Genomic DNA, 17,941 nt, shown 5'->3' with positions numbered 1-17,941 from the left:
CGGTGGTGGACACACGGTGGTCGATGATATCCTCATCCAGTTGTTTTGGGGATATACAACTGTGTTACAAGTGAGCATCTATATCATGCAAAATAACTAAGGTTAGGATAGGTTAAATCTCGGGAAGATCTGTCAATGGACAGAGATTCAGACATAGGCCTATGGACACACACACGCACACACACACAAACAAAACAAGAAATAAAGTGGCACACGCCTTTCTCATTAAGAGGAGCACGGCTGAGGGTTACTCTATTACACATAAAGAACCATGACAAATTTATAACCAGGAGGGTCAACAGCATATCATCCTCTCAGAGGAGGTCATGACCCAACCTCATAACCCCTACAAAATCAAAGGTCAAACCTCAAGTGAAACATTTCACAATGCTGCATAGCAGCCTGCCCCATCTTTATTTATTCATAAACTTGTTTATCCATTGGAAATCAAAGCCAAAATCTTTAATTTGAGTGATTGCCTTATGGCTGCCTTTTCTAAAGAGGCAATTTGAGTTTTACTTGAGGGTTTAAGTGCACCATCATGCATCTTTGGCTTATTCTCAGAGCCCGCCTACAGGAGGTAGCAGCCCTGCCCAAAGCACTCTGACACTCCCACTATCAGCACTGTGTGTGTCAGTGAGCAGCTCCAAACCTGACTGGCTAAGCCTACAGACACAACTGAACTGACTGTTTTTTTTTTTTTTTTTTTTTGTCTTAATTGTCACCAGGCTGCAAGTGAGTGCATACAACAATTACTGTGAAAAATCAGCAACATGTGGGATAGAGAACTTACTGCTTGCACCCCTGAGGCAAGGACGGCAAGGAAGAGGCACACCAGCAGCAGCCTGTGATTAATGACAATGAAAGTGTTAATTAAGCCTTCCAGTTAATCAAGAGGTAATGTGTTACAGTTGAGTGCACACAGACTGAACTTGCCTTAGATTCCCCAGTTCTCTGCTGTGCTGAGCCTGCATGGTCCCACTCAGGAGGACCGCAAACTTCGTCCCTACACGCCGCTGTTTCCTTGGTTGTAGAGACAGCTCTACTGCATGTCAGTCCGGCCTGAGGCACACCGACACAACTAACATCAATAATCAGTGGCCATATCGATTCGATACATTTGATATTCTGAGAATCAGAATCAAAGAAATGTCTATCACAAGTCTTCAGCGACAAGTAGAGCTCATGCCACTCCACATCAAAACTTCATGCTCTCAGGGGGCGAAGTGGCAATACTACAATACATTTAATAATAATAATAATAATAAAGTGTATGTTTTTACTTTGTAAGCAGTTAAATCAAACGCATTACTTACACTCACTCCAGGATGGGCTGCGGTGGCAGGATGGTGCGGGATAGTTATGACCGGGACAGAGCCGCGGCGGTTCCCGGGCTGGAAAGTTTCAGAACAGGTACCCCCGTCGCCGGTGCACCAAAATCTCCTAAAGCATTGGCGCAAAACTACCAAAGTGTACAGAGTAGTCCCGCTCCTTACCGAGAAAAGTCAAAGTGTTTGTAACAGCAGGGTTGTGTCCGTGTGCATGGGCGAGGGTGGTCGTTTCGGGAGGGGGGTGTGGTGCAGGAGAAACAAGACCATGTTACATTGATCAGAACCTCACAACGTCTCGGACAAAGATGCAGCCAAACGTGCTGCTTATGCTCTGTTGATCACCTGGGTATTACTTGAAGAGAGAGGACAAGAAGCGCTCGACAGGTGGCTGTTTTTGGGGCAAACGCTCAGTTGCGCGTACAGTTTCTACTGCGCACCGTCACGATGCTGATACCGACCGGCACCCTGTTGCTACTGGCGGCACTCTCCTCAAGTGTTGACCTGTCAGGGGCTGAGGTAAGTGCATTAGGACGTACAGCTCTACAGCATTGTGTGCAGCGTACAATGTAGAAAAATCGGTGTATTATAGCGTTACATCTGAGTGAGTAGTGAGACGCGCATCTTGGTGCGCTTCGCACCTTCTCCAAGCTCATCTGACAAAGTGCGTCTGGAGATCAAGTCCAGGCATGAATTAATCTTTTATTCCTAACTGATTTTGAATCATGCGGTTTGTATGTGCAACCCTTCTTATCTGGTGAGGAATCAGTTTTAACACAAGTCATAACGACAAGCAGTGTTCAGATAAAACGACTGCCACACCTTTCAGTGTTTCAGTACCAGCGAGGAAAGGATTATTTATAGAATCAAGAGTATAGCCAGATAACTGTGGAACTTTTTATTTTTTAAAAGAATTGTTTGCAGCGCATGGCCTCTGTACCATGTTTCTAATGATTTTATTTGTCCTGCCGTGCACTTCTAATTGGTCGGACTACTGCAGGCTGCCTCTAAGACAGCCTCCTGCACTTCTCCTGGAGGAGAGCAGCGAACAACAGAGACGCAGAGGGAGAGGAAACAGAGAGGGGAGGGGCAGACTGAGTTAGGGAGAGAGAGAGAGAGAGAGAGAGAGAGAGAGAGAGAGAGAAAGAGAGAGAGAGAGAGGTGTGGCGTTTCATTTCAAACCATTAATCACTGCTTATATAGAATCTACGTCAACTTTTCAAGAGCGTTTTTCTTTTGATTAGAAACAGAAACGTCTCGGTCAGGCCGCTCGGTGCCCGCTACAGGTGGCTGCCTGTTCCCCTCATCCCCCTGCAGGCAGCCAGGCGCAGATATAACTTTCCACTCTGACCTCCTCGGTCTGCAGCGTGTCCTGTATCACTGATACCCTGTGCCTCTGGTGATGCAGGAAATTTACACGCAGTTGCACATTTTATTACAAAGAGAGGCAATATGAGACATTTGGGGTGATGAGAAAGAAGCCAATTGAAATGCTGTTGATAGTCGTGCTGATATGACTGAGGGAGCCTTTAACTGTTTACACCATGGTGCTGGATGCCTCAGGTTTGTGTATGAAATATGTTGAAAAGTACAGCTGTAACTGAGGAATTCTGGCCCAAACATTTTGTAATGTGTCCTGTCAACCTGGAAGTCTGAGTGCAGTGGAGAGAGTTATGCTTTCAACCAGTAATGTTACAGATTTTCTCTCTCAGCTGTGAGGATGAGAGCAGATTTCTCTGGAAAAGGCAGTCCATGCACTGTGAGTAGTCTGATCTCAATGCCACAGGTTGGTTCTATATAATCAATGAGCTTTAACCTCGTCCACATATCACAACAGCGATGTACTTCACTGTTTTTCCAGTCACACGTGATCCTTTTTTCCACCTAAAAAGTCAATGATCCATGAGTGTAATGATGAACAGTAGTGGAGGTGAAGAGCTGAAAAAGAGCATGAGAAGGAGATGAAGGGTGAAGCTCAGTGACAAACGCATTGTTGTGTTCCCGAGTCTTCCAGGAGATTAGACAAGTTTGGCTGTATTTTTTTTTCTCTTCAAGACCAATTCAAAGAAATATTATGACAAGGGCAACCACAGTGGTTGGCTTCTGCTGCAAGGTTTTGACAAACATGTCAGAGCTGATGCTTTAAATGTAGGTGGAGTTTCCAGCAGAACATCTCCAAGTAGTGGAAAGCCAGGTGACGGGGAGAGAACATGCGTGGGATAGTATAGTGAATAAACAGGAGAGAGGGGACGTCATTATCAGTATTATTGCACAACACTGACGTTTCAGAGAAAAGTAACACCCCACAGGGGAGCATGAAGTTTTCATCATGTGGATATTGTTGCTCTACCAAGATGCTTTAAGAGGATATTTTCAGATCTAATTGGCAACTAGCTGTGAGGAAAAAACAGTAAGTCTCCAAAAAACATTTGAATCAGAGATTAAATATTCAGGCACTATACAGACAAATGAAGTTATTCCAATCATCTGCCCACAAATGCTGTGTTTTGATTCATGAACTGTGCAACAGGGCTTAACTGTTGACAGCAAACCGATCAGGTTAAACAAAGCAGCAGAGGCAGCTTTTGTCCAGTGTGTGGGTTTGGAATCAAAACCACAGGACATGGGACATCTGGACAGACAAACCCCAGGAGAGAGAGAGGGGAGAGGGGAGATGAGAGGAGAGGAAAGGGGGAAGAGGCGGAGGATGGGTGAGGAGGTGAGGAACCACTTGGCTGAACGTCTTGCCGCCGATCAGATGACATTAAGGAAACTGAGCCACAAAGAGTGTGAAGGGATGAATTATGGAGGATTTCCACACCCTGGATTTATTGTTGGCACTTGCACATTTTCCCATCCACCCATGGGAGGTCCACAACAGGAAGTTTGTGATCCTGACAGACGCTCTGACCCGTCACCACATTCTCTTTTAGCACCACACAGAAGGGCCTTTCTTCCTTTGTCATATTCAGGACATTCCTGCTAATACGAGGCTGATAGGCGGCGCCAAGAAGAAATTGTTTCACAGTATAGCGTCTTCTCTTCTTGCTTCTGAAACCGTGCGTTTACATTAGTGCAGGTCTAGTGATAGCAATCAGTGGCATGGCTGATGTCTAGGCAAGGCTCTTCAGAGTGTTTATCTCTTCTTTGTCTCCATATACAGAGGGACGTGACCTTCACTGGCAATTGGAGCCTCCTGTTTTGGTCTCCCTTACAATCAGTGACGCTAACCTCAGGCCAGAATGAATATATAAACACACAGGAAACCATGCATGTACACACACACAAGCATGGAAGTATTTGCGTATGGGTCAGGTTGACTTGAGGAAGGCTGTAATGAGAAGTTAATGTACGATCACCCTGCCCTGCTCTAACCAATCTTGCCTCCTCTTATTTGACTTTAAGGGCAGGAGGTAAAGTGAAGAAGCAAAACAGTGATTTTTGCAGACCTTCACTCCACTTCGCTTTTATCACATGATTTGTTCCTGAATGAATCTCTCCACCGTGATGAATCTCTCCTCGGTTGTATATAATATCAACAGAATTAAGTTCCTCTCCCTTGGCGGTCCTTAAGTCTGGTCAGAGTGAGTCACCAGTGGTTCCTACAGGAGGAGGAGGAGGAGGAGGAGGATGGGCAGATTAGCGGATTCCTGGGCAGAATGTGTGCGTGTGTGTGGGATGGAGGGATTGAGAAAGGCAGTAGCTGGTGGGAAATAAAGACAATCTCCTCTTGGCCGCCGAGTTGCCCCTCCTTGCTTGGCCATGATGTTCCAGAACAATCCCAAGGGAGGAGGAACAGGACGCCAAAACGGAGGAAACAGCACTAACAACTGTTTATCCCACTGCACTGATGATGATGTGTGTGTGTGTGTGTGTGTTTGTGTGTGTGTGCATGTGAGGATTGTCTCTTGAGACCTGAGGGTTACGCTAAAGACTTTGTGCTCTGTCAGAAAGGCTGGCGCTCAACATAGACTTACAACAATGAGGCTGGTAGCTGGTCTGATCCTGCAGTCTTCCCCCGCCACCCACCCCAAAAACCCCACTGAGACGACAGCTGAACCTGTCACTGTGACTGGCCACCAACCAAGCAGTGCACCCTGGGAAAGCATGACCTACCTGAACCCTGACCCGGTGTTGTAAAAATGCCTACATTTGGAAGAGTAGAGTTTGTCTGTGTCAGTGTCTCTGTATTTTGATAGGGGGTTCCTGGGTGGCAAGGTAATGCTTTTCTGGCCTTAATACTCAAAACAGTGAGGCAGGTATGTCCCACTTTGTGCATGTGTGTGTGAGATCCTCTGTGTGTGTTCCCAGTCTGTGCCAAGCGACCAGAGGATTAATGGTGGCTAAGCACCATAAACCTCCTTTCTATTCCCCACGGTCCAAGGATCCTCATGAGGGCGTTTCAGGCTGACTTGTTGCGACTGCGTTCTACTTTTCAGAGACAAAACCCCCCTTTAGCCGCGCAGTATTATTGTACCAAACTGACTCCAGAGATCAACTTGACAATGTGCATTATCCTCAAGATCAGTTATCTGCCCAGGAGGGTCAGCTGTGATTGTGGACATGAAATTTCGGTGACAATTTGACTGTGAAATTGGTGTGAGTCATAAATGTCATTCATGGGTTGGCTGGCGATGGTGTAATGGATATATCTGTCTGACAGGGAGCTGGGAGGAGAGTGATGGGAGGGGTGGAGGGAGAGAGCGAGTTGCTGCCGCCCTCAGGCTGGGGCAGTGAGGGGGAGATGAGAGGAGTGGGTGAAGGAGGAAAGAGGGAGACGATGAGGTTATGAGCCCCAGAAGCGGGTGAGGAATGCAGGTCGGAGCCAGGGATGATACCCCGTAGCAAATCTGTTAGTCTCACTCCCTGGGCCTTGACCTGCTCTCCTGCCCCCTGCTGCCAAACCTCCCCACTGAGCCTGGACGGAGGATAATGAAGACAGTGATGATGGCATCGTTAGATTTATTACTCGATGTGTTTTTGTATCAGTCCCCATGAAGTAAACAGTGAAGTTTTGGCCTTTTCATCCTTCAGCTGCTCTGTCTCGTCAGTTTTTTTTTTTTGGCTTGAGAGGTTATAGTTTCAGTGTCTCGCTGTGAGTAAAGGACCAAAATCAAGGTGCAAAACATATTTCTCTTAATACAGTAAATATGTCTTGAAACTATGTTTATTTAGGGTTTCTGTAGGATGTGAATTCCTGATTACTTTGTCATATGCGAGCCTCTCAGGGGACGTACTTTTACGTCTGTGTCGACTCCGCGTGTCTGTGTTTGTGTTTAGTACAGTACAGTTCTTGCATCTGGCATGGCTGTATGTGGATTTGTGCATGTGCAGAGAGAAAGAGAAAGAGATCAGTGTTTGAACTACAGATGCGTAGTTGAATGTGTGTGTGGAACAGAAATCTTTGGCTCTCAGGTGTGTTTTTCTAATGATATGATCATTTGTGTGTTTGTGTGTCTGTCTATCCGCGTTTGTATGTATTTATGTGTTTGGAAAAACTCGGAGCATCCCCATGGCAACGATCAAAATCCACATTAGTCATGCACCATTTCTATTTTGGTGATAAAAGTGCCTTTATCTTCCCTCTAACTCTCTCTCTCTCTCTCTCGCTCGCTGTTTCTCGCACACACACACATCTTTGAAGATCTTTGAAGATCTCATCAGTTTTGCTCTTTACGTCATTAATTTGCCTCAGACAGGGACAGAGGAAGAGGTAACCTTTAAAATAATGGGGCCTCTGAATGAGTTGTTCCTGCTTATATTTCAGGGTGAGGGTTAGATAATGCCTTATCTTTGTTGCATCTTGCTCCGCGCAGGTCGTAGCGCAGGAGAGCTCTCCTGTTTCTCATTATTTTGCTTCTAGAGATTCTTCAAAAACGGAATTCTTGTTAGTTTGCTTCTATAAAAATCCACTCAAATCAAATAAAGACTAAACCAGAGTTGGTCCAAATGAACAGGCCCTCTTGTGTGTTACCATGCAGGACTGACTGTTCTCGAGCTGAAGTTACATTGGCAAGTTTTTGACCACATTCAGTTGGGTAATATCACACTCTGCGGGGACTGGGTTTGGCAATTCGAAAAAAAAAAAAAACCTAACCCTAACCCTAAAAAAAAAAAAAAAAAAAAGACACCACTTACACTGATCAGGATTCAAGGGGACAAAGTATTGTGAAAACACTTTTGATTATAAATGTTGACCCAGTTGTCATTGTGTGCACTGACAGATCCTACGTCAGCACAGAGCATGACACACAATGTCTGGTTTCAGTGACATTTGTTCTTTATAGACCATTTTATTTGATTACATTAAGGGAAAAAATGAAGAAATGAAGATTTCTTGCTTGATATCTGACAAATGTAGGAGGTGGAGAGGTAAGACTGCATTCCTCTTCTTCCTGTTTCTCTTTTCAGCATAAAACATCGCACGGTTGTTGTTATTGCTGTGTGTGTTGCTACTTGAGTAACGAATACACACAACCTCACGTGCGCTGAGGTCAGGGGGTCATTCGAGAGAAAGTGAGCTCATGGGTTGAGGCTGGGGCGAGCGGTTCGGGTTCAGAGGGCCGATGCTCTCACTTCCTTCCTGACCCTCAACAACCCCCTCCTCCCCCGGGACACGCACTGTATCCCTGTCCTCGCTCTGCACCTCTGGGATCCCCTCAACCAGCTCTGCTGCCCTCCACTGTCAGGAATGTTGAACTTTTTTTTTTTGTTTGTTTGTTTCAGATTTTTCAAAGCGTTTTTGCCTTTGTGTGACGGTACAGAAGAGACAGGAAACACCGGGAGAAAGGGGTGTGACGGTGATGACTTTTGAAAAGAACCTCGAGCTTGATTTATTTGAACCCAGAATGTAGCGGGTACCTGGTGTGTGTTGGACTAGATCATCGGCAGTAGCCCTGAAAATACTGAACTCTTGAACTGTTGAAGTGTGTGTGTGTGTGTGTGTGTCTGTGTGTGTGCAGATGGAGGTGATTGGACACAGGGTAGCTGAATGAAACCAGTGTTGAAAAGGGAGTTACTGGAGACACATTAACACGTGATGGCACAGATGAGAAAGACACATGCTCCCTGTTTAGCCCAGTAAACGTTACCTGATTAATGTTCATGCCAGAACGCGGTATATGCGTTATATGTCTCTATCTAGTTTGAGAATTAGACGAATGGCGGCGTTTCTCATTTCTGTCGGCTGAACATGACAGTGTATTCCGGTGTTTAACTCACGTCTGTGCCCTGCGCTTCGCATTCCCTCGCCCACTCTCTCCATCCAAACACAGCTAGAGTTACTATACATCTCTACCAGACATGCTGGTGGGCGCGGTGCTAAATTCACAGAGGAGGACTGATAGAAAGAGCAGATCTCTGTTGTGGGTTCCCACTCTGTCACGTGAGTCGGGACCTGAGCGCACTCACGTATCCATACCTAGAGCATTGAGCCGCTTTTCCTGGAAGAACAGATGCTTTGTTCATCTGCTCCAGCGTTGGCCTTTCATGTCGCTGCTGGAGGTTGAGCTCGGTCGTCGTTTCTGCACAATGTGAATTGTTTCGCTTAGCCGTTGCTCTATTGAAGAATTCCAGAAAGCTTTTATCAGATAACTTTTAAGGAGGAAATAAGCGAGGCTGGTCACGTGATGTGGTTCACATTGGCAGAAGTACGTTGCATTATCTTGCTGGTCCCTCAATGCAAAGCTAGGCCGGTGTGAGGGTGGATTCAGGCGTTTTTTAACTGATAGGAGAGCCCAGCGTCGCTCTGGGCCCAGCAACAAACCCCAGGCCCCAGAGCAGTTACAGTCTCTCCATAAGTTAAAATAGCAGCGATGTAATGGTGATGTGGGAGATAAGGCCTGATAAGGACACACAGGAGAACAATAGAAAGCAGCTCTGTCTATAGCTTTCAGGCAACCAGTTAACTGAAGTGTATGGTATGATAATGGATCCAGTGGTAAAAGGCCCCATTTAGGCCTTTTATACAGACTTGGAAGTGGCTGGGAGTGATGAGGAATTCCCTCTTCTTGGAATTTGCCTGTTTCCTCCCCTTCAGACACTTATCCACGCTTCCCTCAACACCGGCTTAATTATGTATGACATGACGCCCACTGTGTGTCATTATGAAGCCATGCCCTAGATGATGATTTTACGGGGGGGATTATTGTCTCCGTGGCAACCAACAACATCAACATATGTACACTAGTGCACACAACTTTGTTATGAGGGATGTGGAACACAGCGTACGCACAATCACAGTGCTGTCTCTTTCCAGGGCATTTACACTCACAGAGTCGGCCTGGTGATTGACAGGAAGGGCGATACTTATTGGTCTGAATTACTAACGCATATCCCAGATGCTTCCATGAAACAATAGCCTGTGCGTAAGATGGTTTTCCATCGCCAAAATACACCATTGTGTTTCTTGCAAATCCCTGAAACAAAGCCATGCTGGTTTCTGTTGTGTTTAGGTTTTCTTAGCGAAGGCAGTGTTTTGTGTGGACTGCAGGATTTTTTCTGCCATACTTTTAACATAAAATTCCCAGTCGTCTCGACAGTTCTCATTATGGGTGTACAGATTGCATTAATCCTTAGGGCAATCTATGTTTGTATGTACATGGTTATATCTGGATTAATTAGGTTGGTGGTGAAAGCAAAATTGGGCCAAGGTTTTTTCTTGCTTCCTCTCTCATGCTAACGTTGGATTTTGTCCATCTGTCAGGGAGATACTTGTGGTCTAAAAACTAAATAAATACTTAAAATAAATCTATATAGACAGATTAAAACAAGCTAAATAACACATGTGAAATTAGAAAGACTGCGTGGGAATATCTTGTGCCGGGGCGGTTGAGGTGTGGTTTGTACCAGCTAAGTCACAGAGGTCATTCCTTGTCCTCACGTGCCGACGCTATTCCCAGATACCGGAACACTCTTGAGAGAGAAGCGAGGCCGACCCAGCCCCTTCTTGCCTTTGTGAGCATAAAAGGCAAGGAAGAGGCCTTCCTCCATAGAGAAAGAATGACTTCCTTCTTCCTTAGTCCCACATCCTGTGGCACAGCGCTGCACATTCACAGAGAGGCGAGAGGCAGACCTGAGCTGCGCAGAGTCTCTCAGCCCAGCAGCCACTCACATGGACTCAACTGGCTCTCTCTCAGAGAAAACAAGCTACAAGTTATTGTTGTTGCTGCTCTCTCTCTCTCTCTCTCTCTCCCTTTCTGTCTCTGCCTTGTTCCATATTCCCACCACCACATTTTCTGTCTCTCTGCTCCAATACCAGACTGGTTGGCAATGAAAAAAGAGCCAATTGTGTCTTCTACGTATGTCAAATTTTCATTTTAGGGCAATTTCAAGCATTTTTCACCATGCACGATTGCAAAGAGAGAGAAAGACAACACGAGAAAGCAGTGGAGAGGGAGAGAACTGACGATGGGATGTTTGTGTGTATTGGTACTTGGACCGAGACTTGTTCCTGTGGGATTGTTGAGGAATGTTTTCATTTTACTATGTGGAACAATAACCACCCAAATTAGTGGATGTGTGGGCACGCGAACAGAGCCTTGCACAGAAACTAAGAACCCTATCTCTCCCACTGGCAGGGACAACACAGCTTCAGCAGGATAAATCTCACAGCTCACTACGGCCAACCCTTCTTTGTTCAGCCTCAGACAGACGAGCTGCAGAAGGTTTCCCAGTAGACAGACCGAGCGTCTCCCGTGTTCGGGGACTGAAGAACTTCTGTTATCCCAAACACACAGCCAGCTTCAGGGCAAGCCTTCAATCAGCTGTTGTTGTTGGGTGGAGTGCAAGCGTTTGTGTGGGTGTACTGTGTGTGTGTGTGTGTATAGCTGTATGGGTTTCTGTGCATGTGTGTATGTGGGTGTATGTGTGTGTGTGCATGTGTTTGTGCACCAGTTAGAGCCGGAAAGTCCCCTCTATAGCCAGAAGATTAGTAGGAGCCTCTCTTAATTTGTTAACAAGTTGACCTTTAGCTCTGGCATTCTGGAGAGAAGGGGCACACACATGCACACACACAAACACACACACACACACACAAAATGAGGAAGAGCTTGGTTATCAAGATGACCCTTATACTCAGTAGCTTGTTTGAAACTCTAAATCCCCTCTAATGGCCTGGCCAGAGGTTAAAGGTCAGCAGGATGAGCCTGTACGGGTCATGTGACTGGTCAAGAGGGGGGTGCAGATAGACTACCTGATTAAGAGAGGTCACCGACCTCTGTAATCCACAGCAGATTGTATAGGATCTATTGGAAGTGTGACTGTGCCATGCAATATGCTCGGAGGCATCTCAGCAATAGGCGGCCTGCTGTCATCACTGATGCTACACCCTGAAATGACTCTTAATGAATTGTAATGCAGTTGTTTTTAACAGACCAATGGAGATTTATCGGCCATTTTGGCAACAGTCCAATCCACACATCCTCCCTCTCTCCTTGCTCGCTCTTCCTCTGCCTCACTCTCTCACACCTCGCTTTTCTCAAAGTGTTGAGTGAGTGAGCGATGACTTGTGGATTTCTGCATTGGTCTCTAGCAGCTGCAGTTGTCCTGGCATCTGGCTCGCACGTGAAAATTAAACAGCTCCACGCTTCCTATATAAGCATACACACATACTTTATGTACAGTACATAAACACACACACACACACACACACACACACACACTATTATGTTGGTCAGCGAGGCCTGAGAAATTCCCTTAAACAATTTTTCCATTTTCTCTAAAGGCAGCATGAGAAAATTCCTGCATGGACTGTAGACTTGATTGGTTCTGTACACGCTGATGATGTCTGAGTGTTTCTGTTTTATGTTGCATGTGTGTTGACATGTTTCGCAGCCTCTCAGGGCTGTGTTTTCTTCACCAAACACATCTTGCCATATTGGGCTTCACAGCAGACATTTAGTCAATCTTATACATTTGTTTGGGATGTTTTCTTTGACACCAGACCACTCTCTCTGGTTATGCAGTTTCTCACATGTTTCTTGGAGCAGAGGCATTTGTTTGCCCAGTTCATGTACTGCATCAGAAATACCTTTTCGAGGGTAACATAAGCATAAATCCTTGACTTGTCTTCATGGTGATTACTGTAGCTTAAGGTAGCCATTCTGTACTTTGAGAAATTTTCACTGTGTCTGCTTTTGTCCGTATATTTGTGCTCATTCGGGTGAGTTTTTTTTTTTTTTTTTTTTTTCTCATGCATGATTTGTGCACAAGCGTGTGTAAGAACAGCTCTCTGCAGATGCATCTGCTTCTGGTTACAGAAGCCCTAAATTATTTCTGTACCGAAGATGAGTACCTGATGCCTTCAGCCGAATTAGGGCATGTTTTACATCGAGATGGTCTCAGCAAATCAGCACTACAACAGGCCTTAAACAAAGCAGGCAGAAAACATAGTCCTGTGGCCATATTTTACTTATACCATATACCTAAGTATGACTCTCGCCTTGTGCTCTGTCAGTCTATGGATTCTCAAAGTTGTACAACTGTGTATCTCAGAGGTTTCGTATGTTAGTATGAGAAATGAGATTAGACATTGGCTGTGGAGCGGCCAATTGGGAATTAGTTAAGGTTTCTGTAAGTTTAGCCAGCAAAAATATGTATCATACTATTTTATCATTGGTTGCAATAGAATCCCCATCTCCTCACATATTTTAAGGTCCTCCCAACTGTGTTTTTACTACTGCTGTTACTTGCCATAGCCACAATATTAGATTTTGCATTGTGGTCTGATTTGGGGCTCAATTTTCCCCCTAAAAATGGTAAATGGTGCTTTATTATACTTTAAAGGCATGTATTAAAAGTAGGGAATGCGGCTCAGAGGGGCTACAGAACCCAGTCCTGTTGTTTTTTATTATAGTTTATTAGATGTATTCATGAAAAAATGGTGGTTTGGCTCTAACTTTAATATCTGACTTGGCAATTTAAAAAAAACGCTGTTTCATGGTGTGCCATTTCACTGTGTGTACACGTGCAGCTCCCACAGACACAGACACACACACACACACACGCACACACACTCACTCTGTTTACAGAGACAGATGCGCCAGCAGCCTCGTCTTCCAAGTATGGCAGTCAGACAGAGAATTCCTCTCCTCTCCTATTTACTCATCTCAACCTCTCAGTACCAGAGAAGGCCAGGAATGTCAGAGCGGCCCAGTTCAACCCGGCACGTCCAGCCTGAGTGGGAAGACAGAGCATATGTCTCGCCTCTTCCCTCGTCTTTTATCATTTCACTGTTCGCCTGCCCAGTCTCACTCTGGTTTCACGGTGTAGTCGAGGGCTGTGGTGGGGAGAGCATGGCTGCGGTCAGTAGTACCTGTGAACTTACTGACCATACAGCAACCACCAATAAATACCCACAACCACAGGCAAGCAGAGATGAGTCAAAACTGAGACACTGTACTTTAATAACATAAATTATCCTCTCTGACTAGAAGTAGTGTGTGTGTGTGTGTTTACCTTGACTGTGTGCACGTGTTCGTGTTGCTTACATACCATGTGCTTTACTTCAAGGCTTAGTGCTGTCAGTGACGCTCCAGTAGTGATTCACTTTCTCATTTGGCCTTGGAGAGGATGAGACCGGTTCAGTACGGCCTGCTGCCAGGATCCTTCTGTGTTTTATGGAGTAAAACAATCCTGATTGTCCCCATATGGAAGCCATGATGTGCGGTTTAACACCATGAGCGGGTCTTTATGGGGTTCCATGCACAGGTTAAATATATTAGAGCAGCTAGTCTTATTCCACTATGGTAAACTGACTGTATTTGGGCAGGATCCTGTTTGATGGCTGATAACGGGGGTGCATGTAGCCACGGCCTGGAAGCATTTTTAGCCTTCACTGGAAGTGGGGTGAATCGTAGAGTGACTCAGGAGCTGGGAAGACTCTTGTCGATCACTTAAGGTGAACGTGTTGAGTAACTCTACTTGAATTTCTTTGGCTGCAGTGCGACTCACTCAGTCCACACAAGAGCCCAGATGTTTGTGTAAAAGCTCATGAATACTTTTAATTTAGTGACGTTGCGCAATATTGAGCGGTTGGACGCAAACCCACGTCTCTTCGGATGTCATTAAGAGCAATTACAGCAGCAAGCTCAAAATCAACCAAAACAACCGAACGCCCAAAACACAGAGCTGAAATATAAACACTAAACAGAGTGACGCAACATTATGGTAAACTATTGTTCTTTTCCTTGGGGGGTGACGCCTGTGTTGATAGAGTAGCCATAATTATGTGACATTTACAGTTTCCTGTATGACGTCAAGGTGAAACAGCTGACTGGAAAGGGTAGTCATAGTGTAAACCACGGAGATGTGTGAGGTGGAGAGCGGCTGGTGTGAATCTCTTCTTCTCTCCATTGCTCAGGAGCCTCATTGATGTTTAAAACCCTTCCGGTCTCATCAATTGGCTCATCACTTCTACACTGCTGGGCTTTGCTCAAACCCACAGAACTTTATTTTAAATTCTAGTTGAGATCCCAAAATTTCCAAAGATCCCAAATGTGTCCAGCTGAACAACAGGGAAATGTGTGTAAAATCATGCCTAGATATTTTCTATTGGATGGTATGGATGTGTGTCAGAGCATTGCTCAGCAAAACCCGTTCTGGATAAATACGTTAAAACGGGTCAGCTGACTTAGAGAAGTTATCTCTGTGGTTTCCCTCTGTGTGAAATCCATATCAGTGTGGAAGGAAGGCTCCTCTCTGCTCCCCCGTGGCAGGGCAGATAAAAAGGAAAAAGGGAATGCAGTTGAGCCATTTTCTACAGCTGCCCACTGATTTTCACACTGCTTGGCCAGGAAAACTTCGTGTTTTTGTTTCTGAAAGCAACAACAGCAACAAACAGTGTTCCGCAGCGTTTGTTCCCTGATAAGAGCAGTCAGATAAAAATGCCATGAACCATTGTGCATGCAAACCAGAAAATGTAAAAAAAAGAAAAAAGAAAAAAGAAATGGCTTCTCAGTTTGCTTTGCATATATAAAAACAGATATTTTACCTCTGTTACCACATACACATTTAATATATTCACAAGTTATGCATAAAAAAGCTGGTGATTAACTATTTGTTAACTTTGTGCTTTCATTCATGTGTGTGTGTATCCTGAGGGAGAGGAATTAATCTAATCAGGTCATACTTACTATACATTCAGCATTACACTTTTCATTTTAACACATGTGCCCTGCCTTCTTTAGATGCCATAAAGGTTGGTGTGGTGTTATTCTGTAGCATCAGGATTAATCACCATATCTGGTTTTCGTTTGTGTTTGTTTAAGTGTGTGTGTGTGTGTGTGTGTGTGTGTGTGTGTGTGCGCTGATTGGAATGACACAGCCTCCCACACATCAGGCTCCGTGTTACTGCAGGTCAGACGTCAAGCCTTTCCAGGATGCTCCAGGGGTTTGTGGGATATGTCAAAAGTAGTGGGAGGGTATGACGGGAATGTGCTGGGAACTTTGTGGTATTCTACAGAAAAAGTGCGGCCCTCACTGCTCTCGGCTGCAACACGACGTTGTCCAGATGTCACTGCGATCTCCAGCTGACATTAACATGGAAGGAAGTATATAGTAAAACACTTACCGCTTCCTAAGAACATAACCCTTGATGGTTGAAGATGTGCTGTCAATATGAGGCACTCCAGTGTGGGGAATGTTGCTGCCCCCGCCTGGTGAAAGTCAGTACTGTTGTAATGCTGGTATGGAACCTGTGTCCAGGCTAATCATGTGAATATTGTAATTGCTTTCATGTAAGATGAATGGGTTCATGGCCGTGCTAAATTAAAAAAGCACATCAGGCATCCTTGGTGGGCAGATACAATATATCAACTGTACAATGTATTGATCTACTTCTGGTAAGGAGAACAAAGACTCTGAGTCACACAGCCTCAGAGGGCTAGAGGACAGGCTTTTATTATCACTTTCATTATGTCTGTAAAGAGAGAAACCCTCTGTGTGGTTTAGGGGAAATCCTGTTGCCTGGACAAAAGCACCAAATTGCACAAATACCCTCTTTTTCTTTCTGGCTCTCATTTACTTTGGTATAAAAGATGCCTCGACGGTATGGCAGGATGTTTGAGTTGACGGGATTTTGATGAGAAACACAAGGTCAGGAACACAGTTTGACTGGGTGTGGTCAAAATAATGATGTGATTGACTGTGGAAAAGCCCCCACAGACAACAGATGCCAAGATTTTGTGAAACAAAAATTCATCATAAGCCATGAGAACCGAGCCACGACTAGGGAAAACACTTGAGCATGTTGTAATACAACCAGCCTGGGGAACTAGAGTAATGTGTTCCCACAAGTCTTGGCCTTTTTTCCTGTCAAATAAGGTGACATCGATTGGAGCTGGCGTCTAAACCAAGGTGAAATATGGAAAGCAATGCCTCGACGCTGACCATCTCTCTCTGTTACAGTCCAGTTATGCAACAACCTCATATGCTCACCCGTTGGTTTATATAATGTATGTTTGTGTTAACGTCAGGATCTGTGGACCAGTATCTCTCGCTGGCCATGGCCTGTAATCTGGAGAGTAAACATGACTCATCAGCTCCCCTGCACAAACTTAAGGGAGGACCCCAGCTCTGGTGATGTCAGACAAGTCCAGTGAACAGATTAGACTTTTTTTGGGAAGAGGCTCGGACTGACGTAGCCCCCAGACATCATTGACACATAATATAGATATCAGGTACCCAGATATATCTGTCTCCATTATAAATCCCAGTGCTCTGCCTGTGCACGTGCTTCTGTTTACTGCCACGCCACAAACTTGGCAATGGCACCGTCCTAGCACACACACACATACAAATGCACACCAACACGCTTGCCACTCTCACGTCTATCAGACAGTATACCAGGCCCACGCTCATTTCCTCACGGTTATGACAAGATACAGGGTTGCACACTGCCCAGTAAACGTACACACTGTACCAGCACACAACGTCATAGTCATTTTTCAAAGTCTGGTGATTTGACACGCAGCCACAGAGAGTTAGGAAGGACATAAACACTTGTCCACAGACACGTGAGGCTGTCTGCTGCAGGTGTTTACTCGATCTGGAGGAGATCCTCCAGAGCTCAGCGACTCACCAGCCAGTGTATATTCACAGTGGACAGTAAGTAACAATCAGCACTGCACAGCGTCAGGCTCATGCTTCGAGTCTGTTCGCTCTCTGTTTAGTCTGTGGAGTATCATGCTGTTTGGGGAGAATGCCTTTACTCCTGCCAACCTACAGCTTGCACATAACAAAACCCTCGCACCACCTTTCTTTCTCACATTTTATGCTCCAGAAAAATCACACATGTGCATGCCATGTACCGTGCTTGAAGTCTCCACGTTCATTTCAACCTGGGATTGGGTGCAAATCACCCTCATTCACCTTTCACCTCCATGGTGCAAAGAAATGGTTTAAATTAGTGTTTCTCAACCGGTTGGCTGTGGGCCACTACCTTGTTTGGAAATTGGCCCGCAAATTTGTGTAGTTGACCATGGTTTTGATTTCACCTCCAAATTTGCACATTCTGTATCCTAACTAATGGAGGAAGAAGGAAAAAAAAATTGGCAACCCAATAAAGAGTGAAAATAGACACCAGAAGACTTTGAAATATTTATTTGTTGTTCATC

At 45.1% G+C, this 17,941-nt stretch overlaps 2 protein-coding genes across 2 annotated transcripts in view; one reads left to right on the top strand and one right to left on the bottom strand.

Annotated features, from left to right (window-relative positions):
• The window catches only part of col4a2 (collagen, type IV, alpha 2), an 80,481-nt gene extending 78,769 nt beyond the window's left edge, over nucleotides 1-1,712 (bottom strand). The window contains exons 1-3 of the mRNA XM_030081063.1: nucleotides 1,317-1,712; nucleotides 937-1,062; nucleotides 794-845 (exon numbers count right to left, since the gene is read on the bottom strand). Of these exons, the coding sequence (XP_029936923.1) occupies nucleotides 794-845; nucleotides 937-974 (90 nt within the window). The 5' untranslated portion in view covers nucleotides 975-1,062; nucleotides 1,317-1,712. The remainder of the gene's footprint in view (nucleotides 1-793; nucleotides 846-936; nucleotides 1,063-1,316) is intronic.
• Nucleotides 1,621-17,941, top strand: part of col4a1 (collagen, type IV, alpha 1) — a 40,521-nt gene continuing 24,200 nt past the window's right edge. The window contains exon 1 of the mRNA XM_030081064.1: nucleotides 1,621-1,847. Coding sequence (XP_029936924.1) covers nucleotides 1,776-1,847 — 72 coding nt within the window. The 5' untranslated portion in view covers nucleotides 1,621-1,775. The remainder of the gene's footprint in view (nucleotides 1,848-17,941) is intronic.

Source organism: Myripristis murdjan, chromosome 21 (genome assembly GCF_902150065.1).
Source record: "Myripristis murdjan chromosome 21, fMyrMur1.1, whole genome shotgun sequence".
Taxonomy (NCBI): domain Eukaryota; kingdom Metazoa; phylum Chordata; class Actinopteri; order Holocentriformes; family Holocentridae; genus Myripristis; species Myripristis murdjan.
The sequence above is the reverse complement of the archived record's forward strand: the minus strand, read 5'-3'. Positions and strand labels throughout refer to the sequence as shown.